The sequence below is a fragment of the Pimephales promelas genome, chromosome 1 (assembly GCF_988280905.1).
Source record: "Pimephales promelas chromosome 1, fPimPro1.hap1.1, whole genome shotgun sequence".
Lineage (NCBI taxonomy): Eukaryota > Metazoa > Chordata > Actinopteri > Cypriniformes > Leuciscidae > Pimephales > Pimephales promelas.
The window spans coordinates 52,266,924-52,289,000 of NC_142769.1; the positions used below are offsets into that span (position 1 = coordinate 52,266,924).

The window sequence follows — 22,077 nt, forward strand, 5'->3', positions numbered from 1 at the left end:
AATGTATCCAAAACTAGTCAATGAAAGGTTGTCATTACAGACGCTATTCTATATCGTGATCAGAGCAAATTTCAGTAGGCTATAGCAATATAGTTTGGATGTGTTCATGTAAAATAACGTTTACTAATGTTGGAGCGAGAGTGAATGAACACACAGATACAATGTACATCTGTAGTAAAAAAAACATTGCACGGGCGTCTGCCATTCATTCATTCATTCATTCACACACAGACACACAATTCAATTCGCATTTCTGAGGTAACTTCCAGGTACTTAATTTAAACGAAGAGAATTTCAGCTTCAAAATGAGAAATCTTTTGTGTCTCTGTGACGAGTATTTGCTGAGGTACAGCTCATTTTCAGACCCGTTTCAGAATGAACTGCACTGACAGAGATGGCAAATGAGCTTTTTAGAACTGTATATATACTGTATAATATGAATTCCCTCAAGTTTAATAAAATGACTTAAGCGTCACACTCGTCCGCACACAAAACGTATATAAATAAACATTCAACTCTAGTCACAAATATAAAGGAAAATAAAATAAAGAGTACAAAAGTTGGTACAGCAGTTATCCCCACTGAGCAAAATGATGTCCAAAAGACGTCTTTTCAACGTCTTTGTCACAAAAGTCGGACGTTGAAAAGACATCCACTGAGGCGCCGGAATGAAAGTTTTTATGACGTCTTTTTTGACGTGTTCTGGACATCTGATGTAGACGTTAATGGATCCTTCTTACAAGGTTAAAAACTAGTTCAAATGTGGCCATTTTCAACATTATTTACGGTCTCATTTAGACAATTTATACTGTTTCTTGACCAAATAAACACTCTCAGGATGCATTAAATTAAAACTCATGTTTATTTCAATGTAATTTCCTTACATTGTTTAGATGGTGATATTTGTTTCATTTTAAGTCACCATTGTGGAGATCAGTGTTTGCTTTAGTTGGGCTCTTGGTCCCAATAATTCATACTCTAGCTTTTCTTTGGCTGTTTATGTGTGTTTGAAAAACACCATTGTTGTGACAAAGAAAGCCAAGAAATTGTAAAATTGTCTCTGATCAGCTTGATGTTGTTGTAGCATGGAAGTGGGACAAAAGGCAATTTTACACAATGTTTTGAGAAAATGTACCATGTAGTCACACACAGATATAAAGATTTTGCATAAGATTCACAAAAATGGTGACAATAACTAAAAAAAAATGCTTCATGCTGCAATGCATGATGGGTAGCTTTCATAGTTCAAAACATAGTTCATAGTTTTTGTTTTGGTTGTCACCGTCGTTGAGAATCATATCCAAAATCTTGATACCTGTGTGTGACTACGTGATTCAATTTCTTGAAACATACTGTATGCAGTGATCATTATAAAGTTACTGGTCCAAATAATGCAGTTCCACAAGATGAATACTTATAAAGTTCAGATATAAAAACAAAAGTTTAGATGTTGTTTAATGCTTGCATTGTGTTGATTTTGTCATCATCAACAAACAGCTGGAGGCAGCTATTTTTTTTTATTTTCGTGGCTTTCGCTGCACTAACATTGGTGTTATACTAACACACAGTTACTACAGTCAAAGAAAAGCTAAAGTAAGGTGATCTGGGACCAAGAGCCCAACTAAAGCAAACACTGATCTCCACAATGGTGACTTAAAATGAAACAAATATCACCATCTAAACAATGTAAGGAAATTACATTGAAATAAACATGAGTTTTAATGTAATGCATCCTGAGAGTGTTTATTTGGTCAAGAAACAGTATAAATTGTCTAAATGAGACCATAAATAATGTTGAAAATGGCCACATTTGAACTAGTTTTTAACCTTGTACGAAGGATCCATTAATGTCTACATCAGATGTCCAGAACACGTCAAAAAAAAGACGTCATAAAAACTTTCATTCTGGCCCCTCAGTGGACGTCTTTTCAACGTCCGACTTTTGTGACAAAGACGTTGAAAAGACATCTTTTGGACATCAGTTTGTTCAGTGGGTCTCTTCTTTTCACTTGTTGTCAAATCTATAACTGACACTCAACACATATGGGCAGTTCTCAGTGTACCTCAAATTACCATAAAAGCTCAAAGTGACCGTTACCCTGTTCATGCAAACATTCCCGAGATGTGATGTCCACCGATGGTGTTGGCGGGCTCAATCTCTGGCCAAACTCGTAAACCCCCAATGAAAGCACGCACACAAATTCTGGTTGATGTAAATCTGTTTACTGTTATATGACATAAAACGTCCTCCTAGTGGCTGTGTTTCACAGTGCAGGCATAACTCAGCCACAGTGTGACTACACAAAGCAACTGCAGTGTTCCTTCTAACTAAACATTTCTACAGTCCCCACACAAACCACGTGAGGGCACCACTACAACATGGAATTAACAACTGCTGCTGATTTCAGAAGAATTTACAATTAAAATCCTAACTTTGTTACACATATAGGCTACAGTACTTCAAAATTCAAAATTTTCCTTGATTCACCTCTTATCTTCTATGCATTCGTTCATTGTCCACCAAAGAAAAGTTTAGACAGACCAGCTCTCAGATAACTCAGAGCGTCCTTATTGGCTTCTTCAGCTTCAGCGGTTCTCTTCATTTCCTCCAGCTCTCGGACCCAGTCTTCTTTCCCAGCCTCCCTCACTCTGGGGATGAAGAAGTCCAGATGCTGAAGAGTGAAGGCCGAGTCTGGCTTTAATGCGATCTGAGACAGATGCTTGATGTTCTTGTAAGCATCGAACAAAAGAATTGACTTTTGGTCCTCAAGCTCCTTCAGATCTTGACTGAGATAATCCATCACAACTGAAAATCTCTTGGACAGTCTTTGAGCTTGTTCATATTCCTTTTTTATGGAGTCAAATTCCAACTGCATGCTTGAGGATTTGATGATGTATTTCTTGTTTTCTTTGACGTGTTTGCTGTGGTGACACTTCCCTGTGCACACGGTACAGTAGCCTTTTTGCATGACTTCACATTTGCTGGGATTAGAAACCCACCAGCAGTCAAACTCATGGCAGTTTTCCTCACAGACGGTGCAGGTCGTCGCCTTCCTGCTCTTCCATGAAGCGCTTTCAATGGTAACCTTCTCTTTGACAGTCTTTTTGACTTTAATGGTAAAGTTTTCACACTCATCAATCTTTTCCTTGTTTTGTCTCATTGCCTGCTGGATCTGAAGTTTTTCAGACTTCTTCGACTCTTTCTCGTGAACTCGCAGCTTTAAGTTGCAGATGGACGCTTCTAATCGAATGCGCTCAATCAGGACATTTGAAGTCAACTCTAAACTTCTTCTGTTCTTTTCATCCAATGACTGCAGTAAATGCTTCATGCCGTCCATGCTGTCCTCCCAGGCGTCTCTTTGAACACGAACGTGACGCTCTCCAGTGTGACGGGCGTCCGCCTGCCGGTTGTTGAATAAGAAATGAACAGGCTGGTTCTTGTGGTCTCGTCTGCAGGGGATTCTAGCTTTATTAATGGCGCCGAGGACGTTTTTGGGTGGCAGACCATCAGAGTGTGTGATTAGAAACACAATGTTGTTCACAATGTCTTTTCCAAACAAAGACAGAATTGAACCGATGATGTAATGCTGTCTGTCCGAGAGACGATTCTTAGACGCTTGAGTCACAAAACACACGGCGTCGACTACATGAGCTCCATCATTGCTTTGAAACAACATGGATAAATTCTCAGCAACTTCCAGATCTTTTTCCAGTCCTCTAGTGTCTCCGTATCCTGGAGTATCAATGATGGTGAGAGATATGGGACTCATTATTGGACAGACCTCATACATGGTGATTTCAGAGGTTTGTGATTCTGATTGGTCTCTGGCTTCTTCTTCAGTGATTTCATACCATATTTCATCCTCAAACTTCACTCCCATTAAGTAGTTGACCATGGTGTTGATGAGAGTAGTCTTCCCAACGCCGGTCTCTCCCACCAGCAGAACAATTTTGTTTGGTTTTTTGTTGTCTTTTACCCCATAAGTCCATTTTCTGACTTTTCCATTGTCATCAATAACTTTCCTCTCTGTGTGTAGAAGGAATCGCTTTGGAGGACCTCCATGAATCAGAGTTAGTCTGCGTGGTGGAAGACACGGCCTTCTGTAAAATGCAGATGGAGGACAATATTCATCAGAATATTTATATAGGAAGAATTTCCCATCAACCATTTTGTGATTGTCAAATGTAAATATTTATTTAATACTTTTTTAACATGAACATATGAAATTAAGGGGTCAAGTACAAAGAATAAACAACAAATCAGGACATCATGGCATGAGACCAATTGCTAAATCTATCAACACGAAATCCATTTGTCGGCACAGTCTGAAGATGATAATATTACATATTGGTGAAAATCAAACAATAGGTCTAGGAGGAGTTCAAAAAGCAGGTTTTTGAAGAAAATCAAATCGGCCGACAGGAAGTTTGGCCTACAATGGCAAAATTGGTAAGACTCAAGGGATAAATTAAGACCAGTTTCATTGTGATAAGGTAATATAATCAAAAGTTGTTATCATTTAGAAAATTTGAAAAGTTCCTTTAGCGCGTGGTGCCGATGGAAAATACTGAGTTTTGTAATGATAAACCAATATATTTGTAAAATATAGCAATTTATGTCAGAATAGTGTATTGTAGTTAGTGTCAATTTCATGTATTGTTTAATTTTAGCGCCACTAATGGTGCTTTTCCACTGCTCGGTACCCCAATACATAAGCGTGTGAAATTTGATGAAAATTTCTCATTTTGGTTTGGAGTTATAGACATTTATATCTATGAAAACATAAGCAAAGACCCATGGACAACTTCGTTTGCATTTTTTGCCACTTACCATAAAAATATTATATGGTCAACGACATATGTTTCCGATTTTCCTACGGTGCTTTCGTCTCGATTAGACTAAAGATTTCGAAGATATTCCCGAACGTTGTTTAAGTGCTCAATCACAATGTTGCACAAACCATAAGGCGAAACCAAGCATGTTGGTATCATTGGACTTAGCAATGATTCTGGATTTTAAGGAGATGAATACCATGAAAATAAATCAACCAAATTCAAAGTTATTGACCAGATAATTTTGCCGTGCTTACAGCACCACTAGTGGTCTGGAGATATGAGAAATGGCTATTTTTGCTTAAAACTTCTGAACGGTTTGTCCATAAAAGTGGTCTTGTTTGATTAGGGTGGAATGCCAAATCTAATGATATCCAATTTTCCTATATTGGTCATCAGCCATTTTAAATATTTTAGTAAAATGCTGCATTTTATGAACGCAATAGCGTATTGTTACAAAACTCGTTATCGGCACGATGCCCTTAGAGGGCCCAAAAATTTTAGAGCCAGCGCCACCTAGTAGTAAAATCAAATATTCATATGGTTAAAATTGGAGCAACGGCCTAGGAGGAGAATTTTTTATTTATTTTTTTGAAAATTCAAAATGGCAAAAAAAAAAACTTCATGACGGAAAATTACGTAATAGGGTGCAATCGAATTGTCGAATTGTCTTGAATCAGTGGAAAAAGAGGAACTCCAAATTTGCTATGGTGAAAGTTAAGAACGTCCTCTATCAGTGTGCCAAATTTCATAACTTTAAACCAGACAGTTCTATGGGCTGCCATAGACTTAACGGAAGAAGAAGAACGTCAACGGATAATAATATAATAGTAACATTGTTTTAACCTGGGAAGTTCCTCATAATATTAGCTTTTAAAAGATCAACAATTACCTCCATCCATACCAGCCATAATACAACAATTACATTTTAGTTTAAAACCTTATATTAGAATAATTGAGAACATTCTCTTACGGCGAATTGGGACCTTGATTGAAGCTCGTGACGCGCTTACAGGGTTTTCTGGGTAATGCCATTGTGACCGGGGTTAAAGGGACCATCCACCAAAAAGGAAAATTCTTTCTTCATTTACTCTCCCTCATCTTAACTTGCTCTGTGGAACACAAAAGAAGATATTTTGAAGAAAATTGGAAAACAAGCAACACTCATTGACTTTCTTTGCACGGACAAACACAAATGTTGTGCCTAATTCTGAGGTTTTTGATCAAATAATAAAATGATCTTACTTTCTTAGTCTGTTTTCATGTAATAGTGCACGAATAGCCTAAAAGATTCAGTTAGCTAGCTAAATTCAACTAATTCAAGTAAACCAGTCACATTAATACAAACATTTACACTTTGCTGATTTTGTCTGTTGAGTTGAATCTCTTTTAAATGTGAAGAATAATTAATGTAATATAGCCTGTATAGTGGTATTTTGAATTAGTTGCATTTGTTTTATCAAATTGAACCTATGCTCATACCGGTTGACACGATTAACCGGTAAATACTATGCATTGTTTTGTTGTTTTTTTTATTACACATTTGATGTAATATTTCTACGTTTTGTGTCTTTGCCCTGTTGTAGTTTGTTTTCTTTGCTCTTTCTTTATCAATGTTCACTTGTCTTCAGCAAGAGTTTTTTTAGGCTAGTATTGTTTTTTTTAAATGATTATGAAAATAGTGATAAGAATTATGAAATTTCAAAGGCATCAAAAAATTGTATACCATAAAAACCTTATTTAAAGCAAAAATAACTATATTGTGATTATATATACTGTTAGCGTGAAATAAAATGACTTATACGATTTTTGGTCATATCGCCCACCCCTATACACACACACACACACATATATATAAATTATACATACAACAAAATTAAGGTAACAACAACAATAGATTGCTTTAAAATGTATTAATAGTTTTAAAAATGTTCTTTTTTTTTCTGAGAGAGAATTTCTTTGATACTTACACAATTCGAGACCATGTTGTTGTGGAGTTTCACAAACCTCTTCATGAGTCATGAACCAGTCTCAAGAGTGATTTTTTTTTTTAAAAGAATGGGATGTCTCTCCTACTTGTCTTTCCAGTAATACCAGTTTGTCACATGATTAAGTAACATGAGCTGGGTGGTTTTATTTATCTGATACATTTTGGGAAATCTGTGAAAGCATGCAAAGTTAGTTTTAAAATGTACGAAATTGAATTGTGGACTAATTCAACAATTGTACTTTTCTTTTAACATGTGAAACCCATTGTACATGTAAGGGTTTGAAACTGTGTCTAAATTTGAAATAACATAAAGTTGCTAATTTATCCGTGGCTTATTATTATGAATTCTGTTTTCGTGGTTTCATCTTCCGCAGTGTGGTCTCTTGACGTCATGTCGCTGCTAGCGTTATTACCGTAAATCAGTCAATTTAATGTCTATGGAATTCTAAGTATGTTTTCCTTGTTGCTTCTTCATTGTTTCAGACTGCACTGCTTATGCGTTTGGTTTAACTCATTCGATTTTCCCGATTTTCTCAATGTTGATTCTTAAACCGTGCATCATCCAGCTGGTTCTGCACATTGGTGGTGATTGAGGAGATTCCCTCCTTCATTGTAAAGCACTTTGAGTGTAGAGAAATGCCCTATATAAATGTAACAACAACAACTCTATTATTTATTTTTGTTTGCTTAAATACAAACACTGTGTCATCCTGATTATGTTTCCTGTCAGCATCTTTCACATTGTTGGTAAGTGCTAAAAATATCTAATGCTATCGGTACAGTTGTTTCCTTGTGCACACAGGTTTCTTTGCGTTTCAGGTGTGGTGGAATTTTCTTCACCAACTGGTTAGTTAAAATGTTTGCCCCTTCATAACTTTGCCCTGGTAGCAAAGACCAGGAGACTTTGTAGTATCTTCACCAGGATTCTTTATTGAGAACACAATGCAGTCATCTTTAAGTCTTACAGCGCTGCAGTCATCGAAATCTCACCCAAGTCTGACTAAGGAATATGCATTGTAGTTGATATACCTTTCAAAGGGGCCCTTACATAGAGGTGGAGACACTCTGAAACAAAGTATGTAAATGAGGTATACCGGTTTAGGACTGCCTAAATGTGTAACACTACAATCCTCAGAACCTCATCTGCTTTAGGCTGAAGCTAATTACCTGCTCTGTGTGCACCAACTCTTTCGCTGCTTCATCAGCCTTCTGTTCATCCCTGCCACAGAGGAGATTTATGTTCACGTAATACTGCCAGTCCTCTGCTTTCTTCGGTTGCTGATTATTAATGAACTTTCTGTTTGGATTACCATGTGGTCAGACTTCTGAGTACAATAGTGATTCTATTAAAGAACTGTAATTGTCACCCCCACAATTAAAGGGATACTCCACTTTTTTTGGAAATAGGCTCATTTTACAACTCCCTCAGAGTTAAACAGTTGAGTTTTACCGTTTTTGAATCCATTCAGACGATTTTCTGATATTTAGAAGAATATCAGTAACCAGATCGTTTCTGGTCTCATTGACTTCCATAGTAGGACAAATATATACTATGGTAGTCAATGAGACCAGAAACTGTCTGGTTACAGATATTCTTCTAAATAACAGAAAATCGGCTGAATGGATTCGAAAACGGTAAAACTCGACTGTTTAACTCTGGGGAGTTGTAAAATTAGCCCATTTCCAAAAAAAAGTGCAGTATCCCTTTAAGTCCTCTATAACCTCATCGCACTTATATGCATCATGTCGTCTGTATTCAAATCCCTCGTGTCACTAGATAAGACATTTGCATAGTGACCGCTTATGTTTTATTTGGTCTGTCTGTGAACAATTTTACAATTGCTTCTCACTCCTGAAAGATGGGACAGTTCCCAGTTTATTTGGACCAACTTTGCACCACAGAATCACAGCCTGTAAGTATGAATAACTATTGATGTATATATATATATATATATTCTACTGGGTGTTCAAAATACATAGTTTTGTGTTTTGTATTGTGTATGTCTCCAGCTAACTCATGTTATTACTGTCTTACTGAAATACTTCTGCTAATTAGAGGTCGGCCACAGAGGAGAATTGGTTAGACCCAGCCAGGGGATTCTGAAGGTAAGACATGTAACAAGTACAGTTACATCTCAATGCATAATTGTACGCATTTATAATTAATTTAATACTATGATAACATCATAGAAACCCCAATAGGACATAGCCAACATAAAAATGCATCAAATATATCTTAGTAATGTCTTTATATGAGGAAGTTCATCTACGTTTCGTCTATGTGTGAGTGGATCTTCCAGTGACATCTGGTATGACATCTGGTACTTCAAGTTTGAATGTTTGGAAAAAGGTTAAAAATGTATATATAAAAATGAGGAAGGCTAGAATTTTTTTTCCCCACGACATCTTTTAATGTGACTTTCATATTGCAAAAACAACAATTAGTTGTCAACTCCTGGGATATACAAGTCCTGTAAAAACAACTATGTACAGAAAGCATTGATTTCTCATTGTAAGCAGCAGTCTTTTACATGTTCTTTGTTTCATTTGCACTAAATCCAATCATTGATGCTCACCAAGGAACAGTTTAGCTAGACCAGCTCTCAGATAACTCAGAGCGTCCTTATTGGCTTCTTCAGCTACAGCGGTTTTCCTCATTTCCTCCAGCTCTCGGACCCAGTCTTCTTTCCCAGCCTCCCTCACTCTGGGGATGAAGAAGTCCAGATGCTGAAGAGTGAAGGCCGAGTCTGGCTTTAATGCGATCTGAGACAGATGCTTGATGGTCTGGTAAGCTTCGGACAAAAGAATTGACTTTTGGGTTTCTATATCATTAAGATCTTTGTCAAGATGTGCCATTAAAACCAAATATGTCTTTGTTTGTTCTTGAGCTTTTTCATATTCCTTTTTTATAGAGTCAAATTCCATCACGAAGCTCGAGGTGTTGGCGACGTATTTCTTGTTTTCTTTGAGGTGTTTGCTGTGGTGACACTTCCCTGTGCACACGGTACAGTAGCCGTTTTTCATGACTTCACATTTGCTGGGATCAGAAACCCACCAGCAGCCAATCTCATGGCAGTTTTCCTCACAGACGGTGCAGGTCGTCGCCTTCCTGCTCTTCCATGAAGCGCTTTCAATGGAAACCTTCATTTTAACAGTCTTTTTTATTGTAATGTTGAAGTTTTTACGTTCCTCAATCTTTTCCCTGTTTTTCATCAATGCCCGCTGAATCTGAAGTTTTTCAGCCTTTTTCAGCTCTTTCTCGTGAACTCGTAGCTGTAAGTTGCTCATGGACGCTTCTAATATGATGCGCTCAATCAGGACATCTGAAGTCAACTCTAAACTTCTTCTGTTCTTTAGAGTCAGAGACTGAAGGAAGTCCTTCATGCCGTCCATGCTGTCCTCCCAGGCGTCTCTTTGAGCACGAACGCGACGCTCTCCAGTGTGGCGGGCGTCCGCCTGCCGGTTGTTGAATAAGAAATGAACAGGCTGGTTCTTGTGGTCTCGTCTGCAGGGGATTCTAGCTTTATTAATGGCGCCGAGGACGTTTTTGGGTGGCAGACCATCAGAGTGTGTGATTAGAAACACAATGTTGTTCACAATGTCTTTTCCAAACAAAGACAGAATTGAACTGATGATGTAATGCTGTCTGTCCGAGAGACGATTTTTAGACCCTTGAGTCACAAAACACACAGCGTCGACTACATGAACTCCGTCATTGCTCTGAAACAACATGGATAAATTCTCAGCAACTTCCAGATCTTTTTCCAGTCCTCGAGTGTCTCCGTATCCTGGAGTATCAATGATGGTGAGAGCTACAGGATTCTTTAAAGGAAAGACCTCATACATGGTGATTTCAGAGGTTTGTGATTCTGATTGGTCTTTGACAACTTCTTCAGTGATTTCATACCATATTTCATCCTCAAACTTCACCCCCAGTAAGTAGTTGACCATGGTGTTGATGAGAGTCGTCTTGCCAGCGCCGGTTTCTCCCACCAGCAGAACAATTTTATTTGGTTTACTGGTGTCTTTTACCCCATAAGTCCATTTTCTGACTTTCCCATGATCATCAAGCACTTTTCTCTCTGTTTGAAGACGGTATCGTTTTGGAGGACCTCCATGAATAAGAGTTGGTCTGCGTGGTGGAAGTCTCGGCTTTCTGTAAAAGAAGGAGGTAAATGTTTTTCAACATATTTGCACAGCAAGAATATATGACTGGAAATTTATAATAAAAAACAGAAATTCAAGATTAAAGCAACAATATGATTGTCTATATAACTTTTTCGCTAACCTCTTACAATACCAAAGCCGTAGATTGATGACCCAGTGAATAAGCGGAATCATGGAATTTGCCATTATGCTGATGGATCTAATAATGTTTATGGATGAGTGAATACATTCATATCATAACTGTGGTGTGAAGCAGGGCTCGATTGCTAATGAGAGACAAATTTCAGCGCCACACAAGAGTCACACGGATATAAAGGAATAAAGTTAAAAGTTATAATATTATTCTATGTGATTGTTGGCTAAAAGAGTCTAGCAATAAGCTAGATCAACCTTACAATAACATACTGATCATATTCTAAAATTTCATCATGTTGAGCTATATAAAATGTAAAAAAGTGCACCTTTCTAATAAAGCCCATGCAAAAGTGGTGTCTCTGTCAAGTCAAAATTAGCCGCGGACGCTAGCTCTCGCCACAAAACACAATGCCAATATTGATCCTCATAATAGTTCTCTTTTTGTCCCGAAGTCTGCTTGCCATGGTTCATAATGTTTGAACAAAACCACAACAGCGTCAGCGTGCCGCAAGATGTCCACATACAGTATGTTGCCATGGTTACTATGACAGTACAAGTGGAAACCAGGGATATCGCGGATATAACGTCCTTGACGAGTGACAAGGGACGGGGACTATTTAAAATTGTGAATATCTCTGAATTGACAAATTCTTGGGAATATTTAGGATAATGTGAGTACATTATTGACAGACACTGTGCACACAATATAACACAAAATATATATTTTCAAGTCAATTTATTTGTATAGCAGATATCATAATTCACAGTTTCATGATGTTACCAATTTCCTAATTGTCCAAATTTAACATTTTAGAACATTGGCAATAGTATAGTTTACATTTGACATTGACAGACTTATAAACATTCAAGCAGTTGTTTTTTCTGTGTTGTGTGATTTGAGAGTAGGCTAGATGTATGTGTAATAGACGTAGACCAGTTTGCGTGTAAACCTAAAAAGGTGTGGTAGTGACTGATGCTAGTGGCTGTGGTCTTTAGCGTCCTTATTAGTGCAGAGACCCCCATTAGAATTGGACCGGTTGAATTTGGTGCCGTGACCCGGATGGGTTTAGGGGGTGAGTGTAATGGATGTATGCCCGGAAGAGCTTTGCATGTAAAACCTCACTCCCTTGGTCTCAAGAAGGACCCTAGAGACTCTGATTTTCAGCATCCATGTTAGTGCCTCCCACGCCGGAATACCCGGTTTGAATCCCGACTTCATATACAGATATGAAAATGTACACTTTTAATTGATTCTTTTTTAACACAACAAACAATAATAATGTTCCAAGATGCATTGTTTTATACAGGAAAGCCCCTCTAAATACTTATCAAATCACAGGAAAGTCAGTGTAATGAAGGGTTAAAACTGTGTGGCTACATTTTAAATGACATACTAAAATACTACTGCTGTTTTTTCTCCATGGCTTGACTTGAGAGTAGCATGCTACAGTAGGATTTTATTCTGAAATCAGCCTAATCGCGTAGTTTAATCAGCCAAGGTGTGGTGGTATCGACTCTTGACGTCATTTGCGGTTTTTGTGTTATCTGCATTTAGCATTTCCGCTTGGTAGTGGAATTCTGAGTATGTTTTCCTTGTTGCTACTTCATTATTTCGAATTGCACTGCTTATGTGTTTCGATTTATCCAATTTTATTTATTATAGCTTTGCCAAAAATATTGATTAACCAGCCCAATTGCTATTTAACTGCAGATCGGTTACAACAAAAAAGCTAAAAGTTGGAAATGAATAAAATTTTGTATTTTTTATACATATTTGCCCTATATTGTAAATGCATTATTTATTTACTTAACCTAAATAACCTAATTGTTTAATATAGAATGAATCTCTCATAAAGACTTTTTTTCTGATTTTTTTTTTTTACAATGTTACATATAATTGTATACAAAAATGTTTGAATAGTTTAAAGCATTAGTTGGGCGAATTCGAAATTCCCTTCAGGACCAAACTAATCTTAACAGCCTTTAGTTTCTAAGATTTGGTTTTAAAAAAAAAACAGATATGACCACTAGATTATTTTCAACACAAATGTTGTACTCTAAATTTTCTATTTAAAAATATTAAAATACATTATTAATCACAGCCTCATAATTCACAGCATTGACATGTTTGCTGTTTTTAATCAATGGTCTAAGTTAATTAGCCATGAAAAAGTATGTCAAAGCATTTTCGGTTTTTTGCAAAGACCATTCCATCCACCAGAGGGCGCCATAAAACACATTACAGCCTATGAGAAAATACACACCATTTTAGCGATTAATTATAAAAAAAAAAAAAAAATTAAAGTACGTGTATCCTGTAGAAAACATGAATTTCATCTCACCCGGTATTCATGGTGATCGCTGGACTAAATGCGTCGACCTCTCAGAAGACTCAAACTGAGCAAAACAATTCAATCCTTTCTGGAAGAATATGATGTTTTTAATTTTTGTATTAAATATTTATTACCAACTAAAGCCAAAATATTTAGAGGCACAATTTTGCTATTAATGCAAATCCCTACACACCAGTCTCTGCTGAATTGTCAGCTTTGACGGAAATACTGGTTTATTTATAAGTCTAACAAGCTAAAGTCCCTCCCAGTGTCTGAGTATCAATCAAATGCTAGGAACGACATATTTATGAGTGTATAAGCAGAAAAGTGTTCTCCCTCTAGTCATTTATTCATACAGTTTATGGATTTGTGTAATTTATAGACTGTGCATGCTTACAGAATTTGACCCGTGCTGTACATATTTGATAAAGTTCAATATAGTTTTCAATGTAAGCAGCATTTGAACAGAAACAGATAGATTAATGTCAACTTTCTTGTTTTTCAAAACATTTTTATAATACATAGCAACCGAAAGTCTAGAGTAAAATAAACAATAATTATATCATTAGAAAGCTACTTTACTGCATAATACTCTTTTTTTTGTGTGTTTGAGTGTCAAAGTGATGTCAGTGCCATTGTCTTGTCTCAAGATGCACACCAGTAATGTTTTTGTCCGGCACGTTTTATATGTCGTATTTAAACTAAGGCCTAATTCTGGCGTAATCTAAGCACTTTCTGTGAAACCAGGCCTTAATTTATATGTATTCCTGCTGTGTTTAGTTTTTTATTTCACTACAGGACTGTCAAAAAATCTGATTTCTTGTTTCTTGAAACGAAACGTGAACTGTTTTGGGCGGTTCATCTGTGACTTTCTGACTCTGGGATATTGACCCAACTCATACAAATTTGTGTAACAACTTCCAGTTATTTTTACTTGCTGGAACTTGAGAAATGTAACTTGACGAGTGATGTCGGAATAACCTCAGCGAGTTACAGTAAACACTCAGTGCTTATAAGGAAACACATTTCTTTGATATTAAAGGTGCACATGCACGTTTTCTCTATTTTTACAGTATGTGCTAAAGAAATGCATATAATGTGGTTTGGTTTCACAACTGTGATTGTGTATTTCATTACATCAGTGTCCAAAAAAAGTTGTTTTATTCTACATAAAACACATACAGTAAAGTTTGATCAGATCAGACTTAAAATGCACTTTAGTTATGTTGATTTAAACATGATGTCCCCCTTTCTATAACATTAAAGCCGTCCATGCATGTTTTTAGGATTTCAGAATGAAAGTTTTGCAGCTTCAATGTCAATTTTGCAAATAGTTTATTTTCATTTTTAGAACATAATCACATTTCAAATGTACATTACTTTTAAACTAAATGTCCATTTGAAATTTTTAAAGTGAAATATTTAATAAATAACTTTTAAACAAATTGTTATTTAATGTTTTAGACCTGCTTTAGACCTACTAACTAACTATAAGTGACTATGCAACTACATGTCAACTAGCAGTGATTCGAGTGTTAGGTTAGGGTTTGTGTAAGTCGACTTGTAGTTAGTGAAATGTCTGTTGAGAGCATCAAAATAAAGTGTCACCTTATTTATTTATTATGTTTTAGCTTCTACCTGAAGGAAGTTCATTCAAGAATATGTTTAGAGAAAACAGGTTACATAAGATTCTTTCGGAAGATTCCTAATGTGTGTCATCAGTCTTGGAAACTAGTTTGCATGTTGATTGTGTGTGTGTGTGTGTGTGTAAACAGGGGAAAAAAAAGAGGAAAAAAAAAGTTTGAGAGAAAAAGTTACCACACTGAGAGCAAAAAAGCATTTCATGAGAGAAAAAAATAATATTTGATAGAAAAAGTTTTCATTACAGTAGCAAAAAATAATATCTGAGACTAAAAAAGGTTTTCTCATAGAACATTAAAAAAATATATAAATTTGAAATGTTCAAAATATTTCTCTAAAAAAAAAAAGTGTTTCTCAAATGCTTTTCTTAACTCGATGCAATTTCTTGCTCTCCTTTTTTATTTTTTTAAACCCAATTTACAAAATATCTCGTTATGTGCGGAACATAAACAGTTAAATAGAACAAATTTGAATAAAGAAAACGAATACAAATACATTTTTTGCTCTAGTGTCAGGATTTTGCTTTAGCTGTGAAAATTGTGTCATGGGCGGGGCCACGTTCCTATTGGCCATCGTCTTGTCTTGGGAGTCGAACTGAATCATTATTACACCATTGTTCGGATCAAAGATGCCTCTATATAATCGGTGGATCGCTGGCTGAGCAAGTTCAGCATCACTGAAGATTAAACATTCAAAAATAGCACTCATATTCATGAATTACTGTGTATTATTTTATTAGCTTGCTAATCGCTAGTAAAGAGTTAGTTCGGTGTAGAAGTCTGCAAGGAGTTTTACTCCTCTCGAGGGAGCTGGTCTCAACTACAACACTGCTTATTCTTATAATGTAATGATGCATGTTTTCCAATGCAGTTCATTTGATTGTAAACTTGTTTGTTAGAGGAAGTGAAGAGAGAAAACCTTGTGTTGTTTTAAAGATGCAAAATTATCCATCTGGACACACAGACACTGATTTCCATTTGGGCTTTGGTTCTTTATTTGAATGGCGTCGCTGAGCATGAAAATAACCAGTAACTGAGCTCGTCCAGAAGCCCATATTAACTATATTGCATTTGTGTATACTTTTATAGGAAGAACATGACAAAAAAAGGCAAATTTGTATTAAAACTTTTGGTGGCACATTTCAGCCTCTTTGATCACAGTAGCTTGTAAGACTTTAAAGTTTGAATGCATTCAGGTTGTCTTCCTGTGGTCCAGCGTTGGATGTGAGCAACGTTCATGGAGTCAATCTGGACCAGTCAACCTTTCATTCCTTCAAGCTTCTGCTTCTATGCCACCTTCCCCATCACGATCATCTGTCCCTTCTTGATCACTCCCCACTGAGCAAAGTGATGTCCAAAAGACGTCTGTTCAAAGTCTTTGTCGCACAAGTCGGACGTTGAAAAGACGAAATGAAAGTTTTTATGACGTCTTTTGTTGACGTGTTCTGGACATCTGAAAAAGACGTCAATGGAAATACGTAATTACGTTCAAAAGGTCACGGGCGACGTAGCCGGAAGTACAGAATCAAAATCGTCCGACATCGTTGTTTTATCTTTTAAATCCTTTTTTTGTAAACGGCGTTTGAGTTAGTTTGCACGTTCAACCTATGCGTTCAACTTGTAAACACTGACTCTGTACTTCCGGCTACGTCGCCCGTGACCTTTTGAACGTAATTACGTATTACGTGACGTTGCAAACGCGCCTCACGGAATAGAGCAAGGCTAGCATTTGTACTTAGAAAAGTTACATTTTTGGAATAAGCTTTGAAATAACCGATCGTTTCGCATGATAAGACCCTTATTCATCGTCTGGTGTCGTTTAAAGACATTTGAAGCTGCATCTGAAACTGTTATTAACTGTCTTTTGGACCTCGGTTGGACCTGGTTCCCATTGAAGTCCGTTATAAGGAGAAAAATCCTGGAATGTTTTCATCAAAAACCTTAATTTCTTTTCGACTGAGGAAAGAAAGACATGGACATCTTGGATGACATGGGGGTGAGTAAATTATCAGCAAAAGTTTTTTCAAAAGTGAACTAATCCTTTAACATCCCAGACCCCGATGGAAGAGAAGAGCAGGAGATGCTGTTTCTACAAGCATGTACAAATGATCCATTTCCATAAGGATGGTCTCAGTTACTGGTTATTTTCCTGCTCTGTGGTGCCATTTAAATAAGGATCCTTATAATGCAGCAAAGTCACAACGGGAATCAGTCTCGGCGTCTCCACACTGAAGGAGGTTTTCCATGAAAGGTAATGGACAAATACACATTTATATTAGGAATAAAGTGAGAATGCTAAATATAAAAGCTTTGAAAGAACAGAGGCTTAAGAAATCTTATTTAATAATGCATAAGAAATCAAATCTTTTGTGATATTTATCATATCATACTTGTTTTTCTATTCTTCATATGTCGTATAGATCAATTTAGATATTTTTCCCCCATTTAATCTGACCTTTAAGATTGAAATGTGACTTTTAAATCTTTCGTTCAAGAGATTTGTTCAAAAAACACTGATTAATCTACTGTAGTAATGAAACGAGTCTTTATGATCGAGTCTTTGAATCATTCACTTTTTAAAACATAATTCATTCAATTTAACCCTCTGGGTCCTGTTCTGACATACTCTGACATTTGTCCGTATTTGTGTTAAATGTGACACTTTCGTGGCTTAAGTCTGATTACACTTATTCAGCACAAACTCTGCAACAAAAGTTTGCAGTTTTGAGATAATGACGTTTATGAGATAAAACCCAAACCCATACTGATTATTAACTAGAGAAAATCACGTAACCTAGAATATTTTCTTCAAAACTATGTGTAAATAACACTGTGAAGTCATTCAGTTATAAAATTATATGGATTTAGATATTTAGAAAGCTCTATGCGAGGAGGCGTGGATCAGCATGAATATTGTGGAGAGATGTAGAGAGCACGCACGTATGGTTGCCAGATATTGAAAAGATCAGGTGGAAAACGTTATTTGAAATCTGGCTACCTTAAGCATGAAGCTCCCAAACACTGCAATGTGTTTTCATCTCCTTTATTAGACAAAAAAAAGGGATTTTGTGATGTGAAGTTTTTTTTTTTTTTTAACCATCACACAAATAAGCACTGATTTCAAGATTTGCATTGTAATGCAAAACTAGAATAACAAAGTATCAAAAACAAAATCTAAAAAAGTGTAGGTGATTGTCAAAACATTCATCAAGTTTAGAGACAGCATATTACCATGTTTACATGCAGCAATGACTGCTAGGCTATTGCTTTTATTATATTAAAACCTATTTATTACAAATTTTACAATTTCAGTTCATTTATTTTGGTTTGATTCTGATCTTGATTCAATATCATATTCATTTGTACTAATAATAAATATTATAACAATATATAAAAAATACTAATTTTTCTAGCCAACTAATGTGCTATGGTCATTAAATGTTTTTGTTTTTTTCTGAGGTAAATGTAACATTATAAGGGAATATAGATATATATGATATATGGGAATAAGATGGTGCAACACTGTTGCCATTTTGTATTCACAGGAACCAATTTTTGCCAGTCTTTCGGGAGTTTATCATAAAATGCAGAGCAGTCCAGTCCAAAATTAAGTCATACAAAAAGCATTGCCTTCATTGTTGTTACACAGATTTTTCATCCGTCCATGATCATTAACGAGAACACACGCTCCACAGCTGCAGATGTACCAGGCAGGCATAAAACAAATTCCACAGCCAAAGATACACATGCTATCACTCAGCAAAAAAAAAACATATACCGTATATACATATACCGTAAAACTTCAAACAATAGCCCAGGCTTTTATTTTTTACAAATCGTTGAACTGCACCGGCTTTTATTTGAGACAGGCTTCTATAAGTGTCAGGCCTTTATAATTTAGTGTTGAGATGTTGTTGAGTGTAAGTTAGTCTCTAATCTCAAAAAATCTACAAATGCTCCACGTGAAACTGCGGCCTTCCGACCTTTTACGATCGTGTCAATTTATTTGGTTAATATGCGCGAGGGAGAGAGAGCAAGGCGGCGCACGTGTCGTTTAAAGACGTGAGTGTGCGCGCACCCTCTCTCTGCCTGTTTCAAAAGAGGGTTTGGCGGCAGCCAAAAAGCGAACGATCTGACGGGTTTTAGAAGATTAAATACAGACCGAAACTAAAAAAACAGACCCGCTTTTTTTTTAACAACTTGCAGTCACACCAGGCGTGTAAAAGAGACGGGCGTCTATTTGGAATTTTTACTTAAAGGGTTAGTTCACCCAAAAATGAAAATTAAGTCATTAGTTACTCACCCCCATGCTGTACCAACCCCGTAAGACCTTCGTTCGTCTTCGGAGCACAAATGAAGATATTTTTGATTAAATTTGAGAGCTGTATAACTACCACATTGGCTGCCTAAGGGACTGCCTCTTGACGGCTCAGAAAGTCAATTAAGAAAATGTTTAAATGTCCCATGTGACTACCGTGGCTCAACTATAAGTTTATCAAGCGACGCGAATACTTTTTGTGCGAAAAAACAAACAAAAATAACGACTTTATTCGACTATTTCCTTTTCTTCCTTGTTGGCCTGAAACGAGACTTCAAGAGATTTCGACGACGCATGCGCGAGAATTGCAGTCTCCTTCAACTACCTCAGTTCAGTTCTCGTGCATGCGTCGTTATACAGTTATACAGCTCTCAAATTTAATCAAAAATATCTTCATTTGTGTTCCGAAGATGAACGAAGGTCTTACGGGGTTGGTACAGCATGGGGGTGAGTAATTAATGACTTCATTTTCATTTTTTGGTGAACTAACCCTTTAAAATAATGATCAAATACGGGACAAAACATGATTTTTTTTTCATAATAAGTCGGGACGATAAACTGTAAAAAAAGATGGACGACGCCCCTTCGCTCTTTTCCATCAGAGAGAACTGTAGCCGCCAGTGTCTCGATATGACGCTGACATCTCGAACTTGAGTCTGCGCACTTGCTGTTTTCGGGACCAGTCGTGAGCAGGAAGTAAAGCCGCAAAATCAAGGCCACGCCCTCATTCTCGCTGAATCAAACGCAAGCACACGCCCCGCACTTTCATTAAATGTCCTCTGTCTGCTTCGTTCTTCTCCAATGATGTCTGCTGATTGCAGAACCTCGTTAAAATAAGGTAAACACAACTACTAACCACATAGTCAACATTATTAAAAAAAGTGCCCCGTTTCAGAGTCAGAGCACCGTTTTTATCATCACATAACTAACTAAAAACAAACTTATTTTAAAAACGAACACTTGAAATTACTTCAACGCGATAAAATCTACAGTAAATGATAGAAACTATCTTTGGAAAAAGGTTATGTGAAGTGTAATTTCATTGTTTAGTTGGTCTCGCGTCCCATTGAATAACATGGGGAGGCGGGGGATATAAGCTATACTAGGACCGGTCACAGGGGGGCGATCGAGACGTTTTGGCTTCACTTTTGAGGGCTTGTGTTGAAATACGGGACACTCCCGGGAAAAACGGGACGCCTGGTCAGTTTTGAGTATTGTAAATAGGTGTATTTTGTGTTTTAAGAAGCATTTCTTTCTATTTGAGTCCAAGTTCAAACACTAAACGCTACGCTAACATACGGAGCTCTGAAACACTGCCAGCGGGACATTAAACTGGAAGTGTCTGTACGGGCTCACTAGAGTTTTTAAAATAATAATGATAATAATAAATTTAATTTTTATAGCGCTTTTCTAGACACTCAAAGACTCTTTACAGGCAATTCAAGAGAGGTGATGTGAAAAGATGAAGAATTAGGAAAGTCGGTTAATGGGAAAACGAGTTCTGAAGCCGCCTTTCCACTGCACACGACATTCGCATACGATTGTCGCATTTCGCCCCCTAGTGTCAGTCGCACGGAACTTTGAAATTGGTCGTGAAGCAACCGTTACCCTAGGATATTCACAATGGTAAAATTAATGATTTTAATAAATGTAATGGACGCATGAATATATCTACACAAAACAAATGACCGTCAATTCATCTCAAATAAAAATATAGTAGTATAAATATTGGTTTAACCTCCTAAGACCTGGTTGTCCACATACGTGGACATCACATTATTGGTTGTGTGTCCAGGGGTCAGAAAGTAAAAGTCCTGCCATAAGTTTATTCCACCCACAGCAAAAACTCCAGTGTTAAATGAACTTTACTGGGAGTTTCTTTGGATCCAGACTCAAGAGTGTTAAAGTTAATGAGATAATTAAGTGAATAATTGAGTGATGATTGGGATATTATTGAAAACACCTGATGTTAACTAGCAGAATCACTGAAGGAGAAAATCTATATTTTTAGTCACCGTTATGGTGATCAGTGTTTGCTTTAGTTGGGCAGGTGACCTTTAAATGCTTTACTAATGATTTTGTTTAGCTGTTTTAACAGCTGGATGAACAAAGAGATCAGATCAGATATTCAAGATCATGGTAGGACATAATCATCATTAGATCTGAATCACTGAACTCGTTTAAAGCCTACTCTCTGATTTAAAAGTACAATGATCATAACAGCATCACTGTGATTTTATAACATTAGATCCAGATATTTCAAAATAAACCAAATGATATCTTAAACGTTCTGAAAAATAAAAATCTTTCTCTTAGGCGCGCACAGACATCAAGATTCAGTGTATGAATCTCAACAATGGTTACAAGCAGAATATTCAAATAGGGAAAGGAAATTACTAAGACAATTCAGATTATTATTTATTCATACCGCAATGCATGATGGGAGCCATGAATGAGTTTTGATTGGTGGCACCCAGAATGAACTGCAACATGCTTTATAATTGTCACCATTGTTGAGAATCACAGGCTGATTCTTGATGTCTGTGTGTGCCCATAACGTATTTAGAATAGAACAGCTTTTAAGAAATCTTTTGGATAATATTTACATTTTTGAAAATGTTATACTGTGTAATCAAAAAGGTTAAACTCTACAAATGAGTT

The 22,077-nt window shown here is 36.6% G+C and overlaps 2 protein-coding genes across 2 annotated transcripts; both read right to left on the reverse strand.

The window, feature by feature from the left end:
- Positions 1–2,201: 2,201 nt before the first annotated feature.
- On the reverse strand, positions 2,202–6,880 carry LOC120461205 (uncharacterized). The gene is made up of 3 exons (XM_039649362.2): positions 6,804–6,880; positions 5,807–5,945; positions 2,202–4,101 (listed from the first exon to the last, which is right to left on the reverse strand). Exons 2-3 carry the CDS (start codon positions 5,890–5,892, stop codon positions 2,511–2,513), a joined length of 1,677 nt encoding a protein of 558 aa, XP_039505296.2. The 5' UTR covers positions 5,893–5,945; positions 6,804–6,880; the 3' UTR covers positions 2,202–2,510.
- Positions 6,881–9,224: 2,344 nt separating this feature from the next.
- LOC120461195 (uncharacterized) lies at positions 9,225–13,651 on the reverse strand. Its single transcript, XM_039649349.2, has 2 exons — positions 13,468–13,651; positions 9,225–10,979 (listed from the first exon to the last, which is right to left on the reverse strand). The coding sequence occupies exons 1-2, from the start codon at positions 13,476–13,478 to the stop codon at positions 9,386–9,388; spliced, it is 1,605 nt and encodes a 534-aa protein (XP_039505283.2). The 5' UTR covers positions 13,479–13,651; the 3' UTR covers positions 9,225–9,385.
- Positions 13,652–22,077: the final 8,426 nt, after the last annotated feature.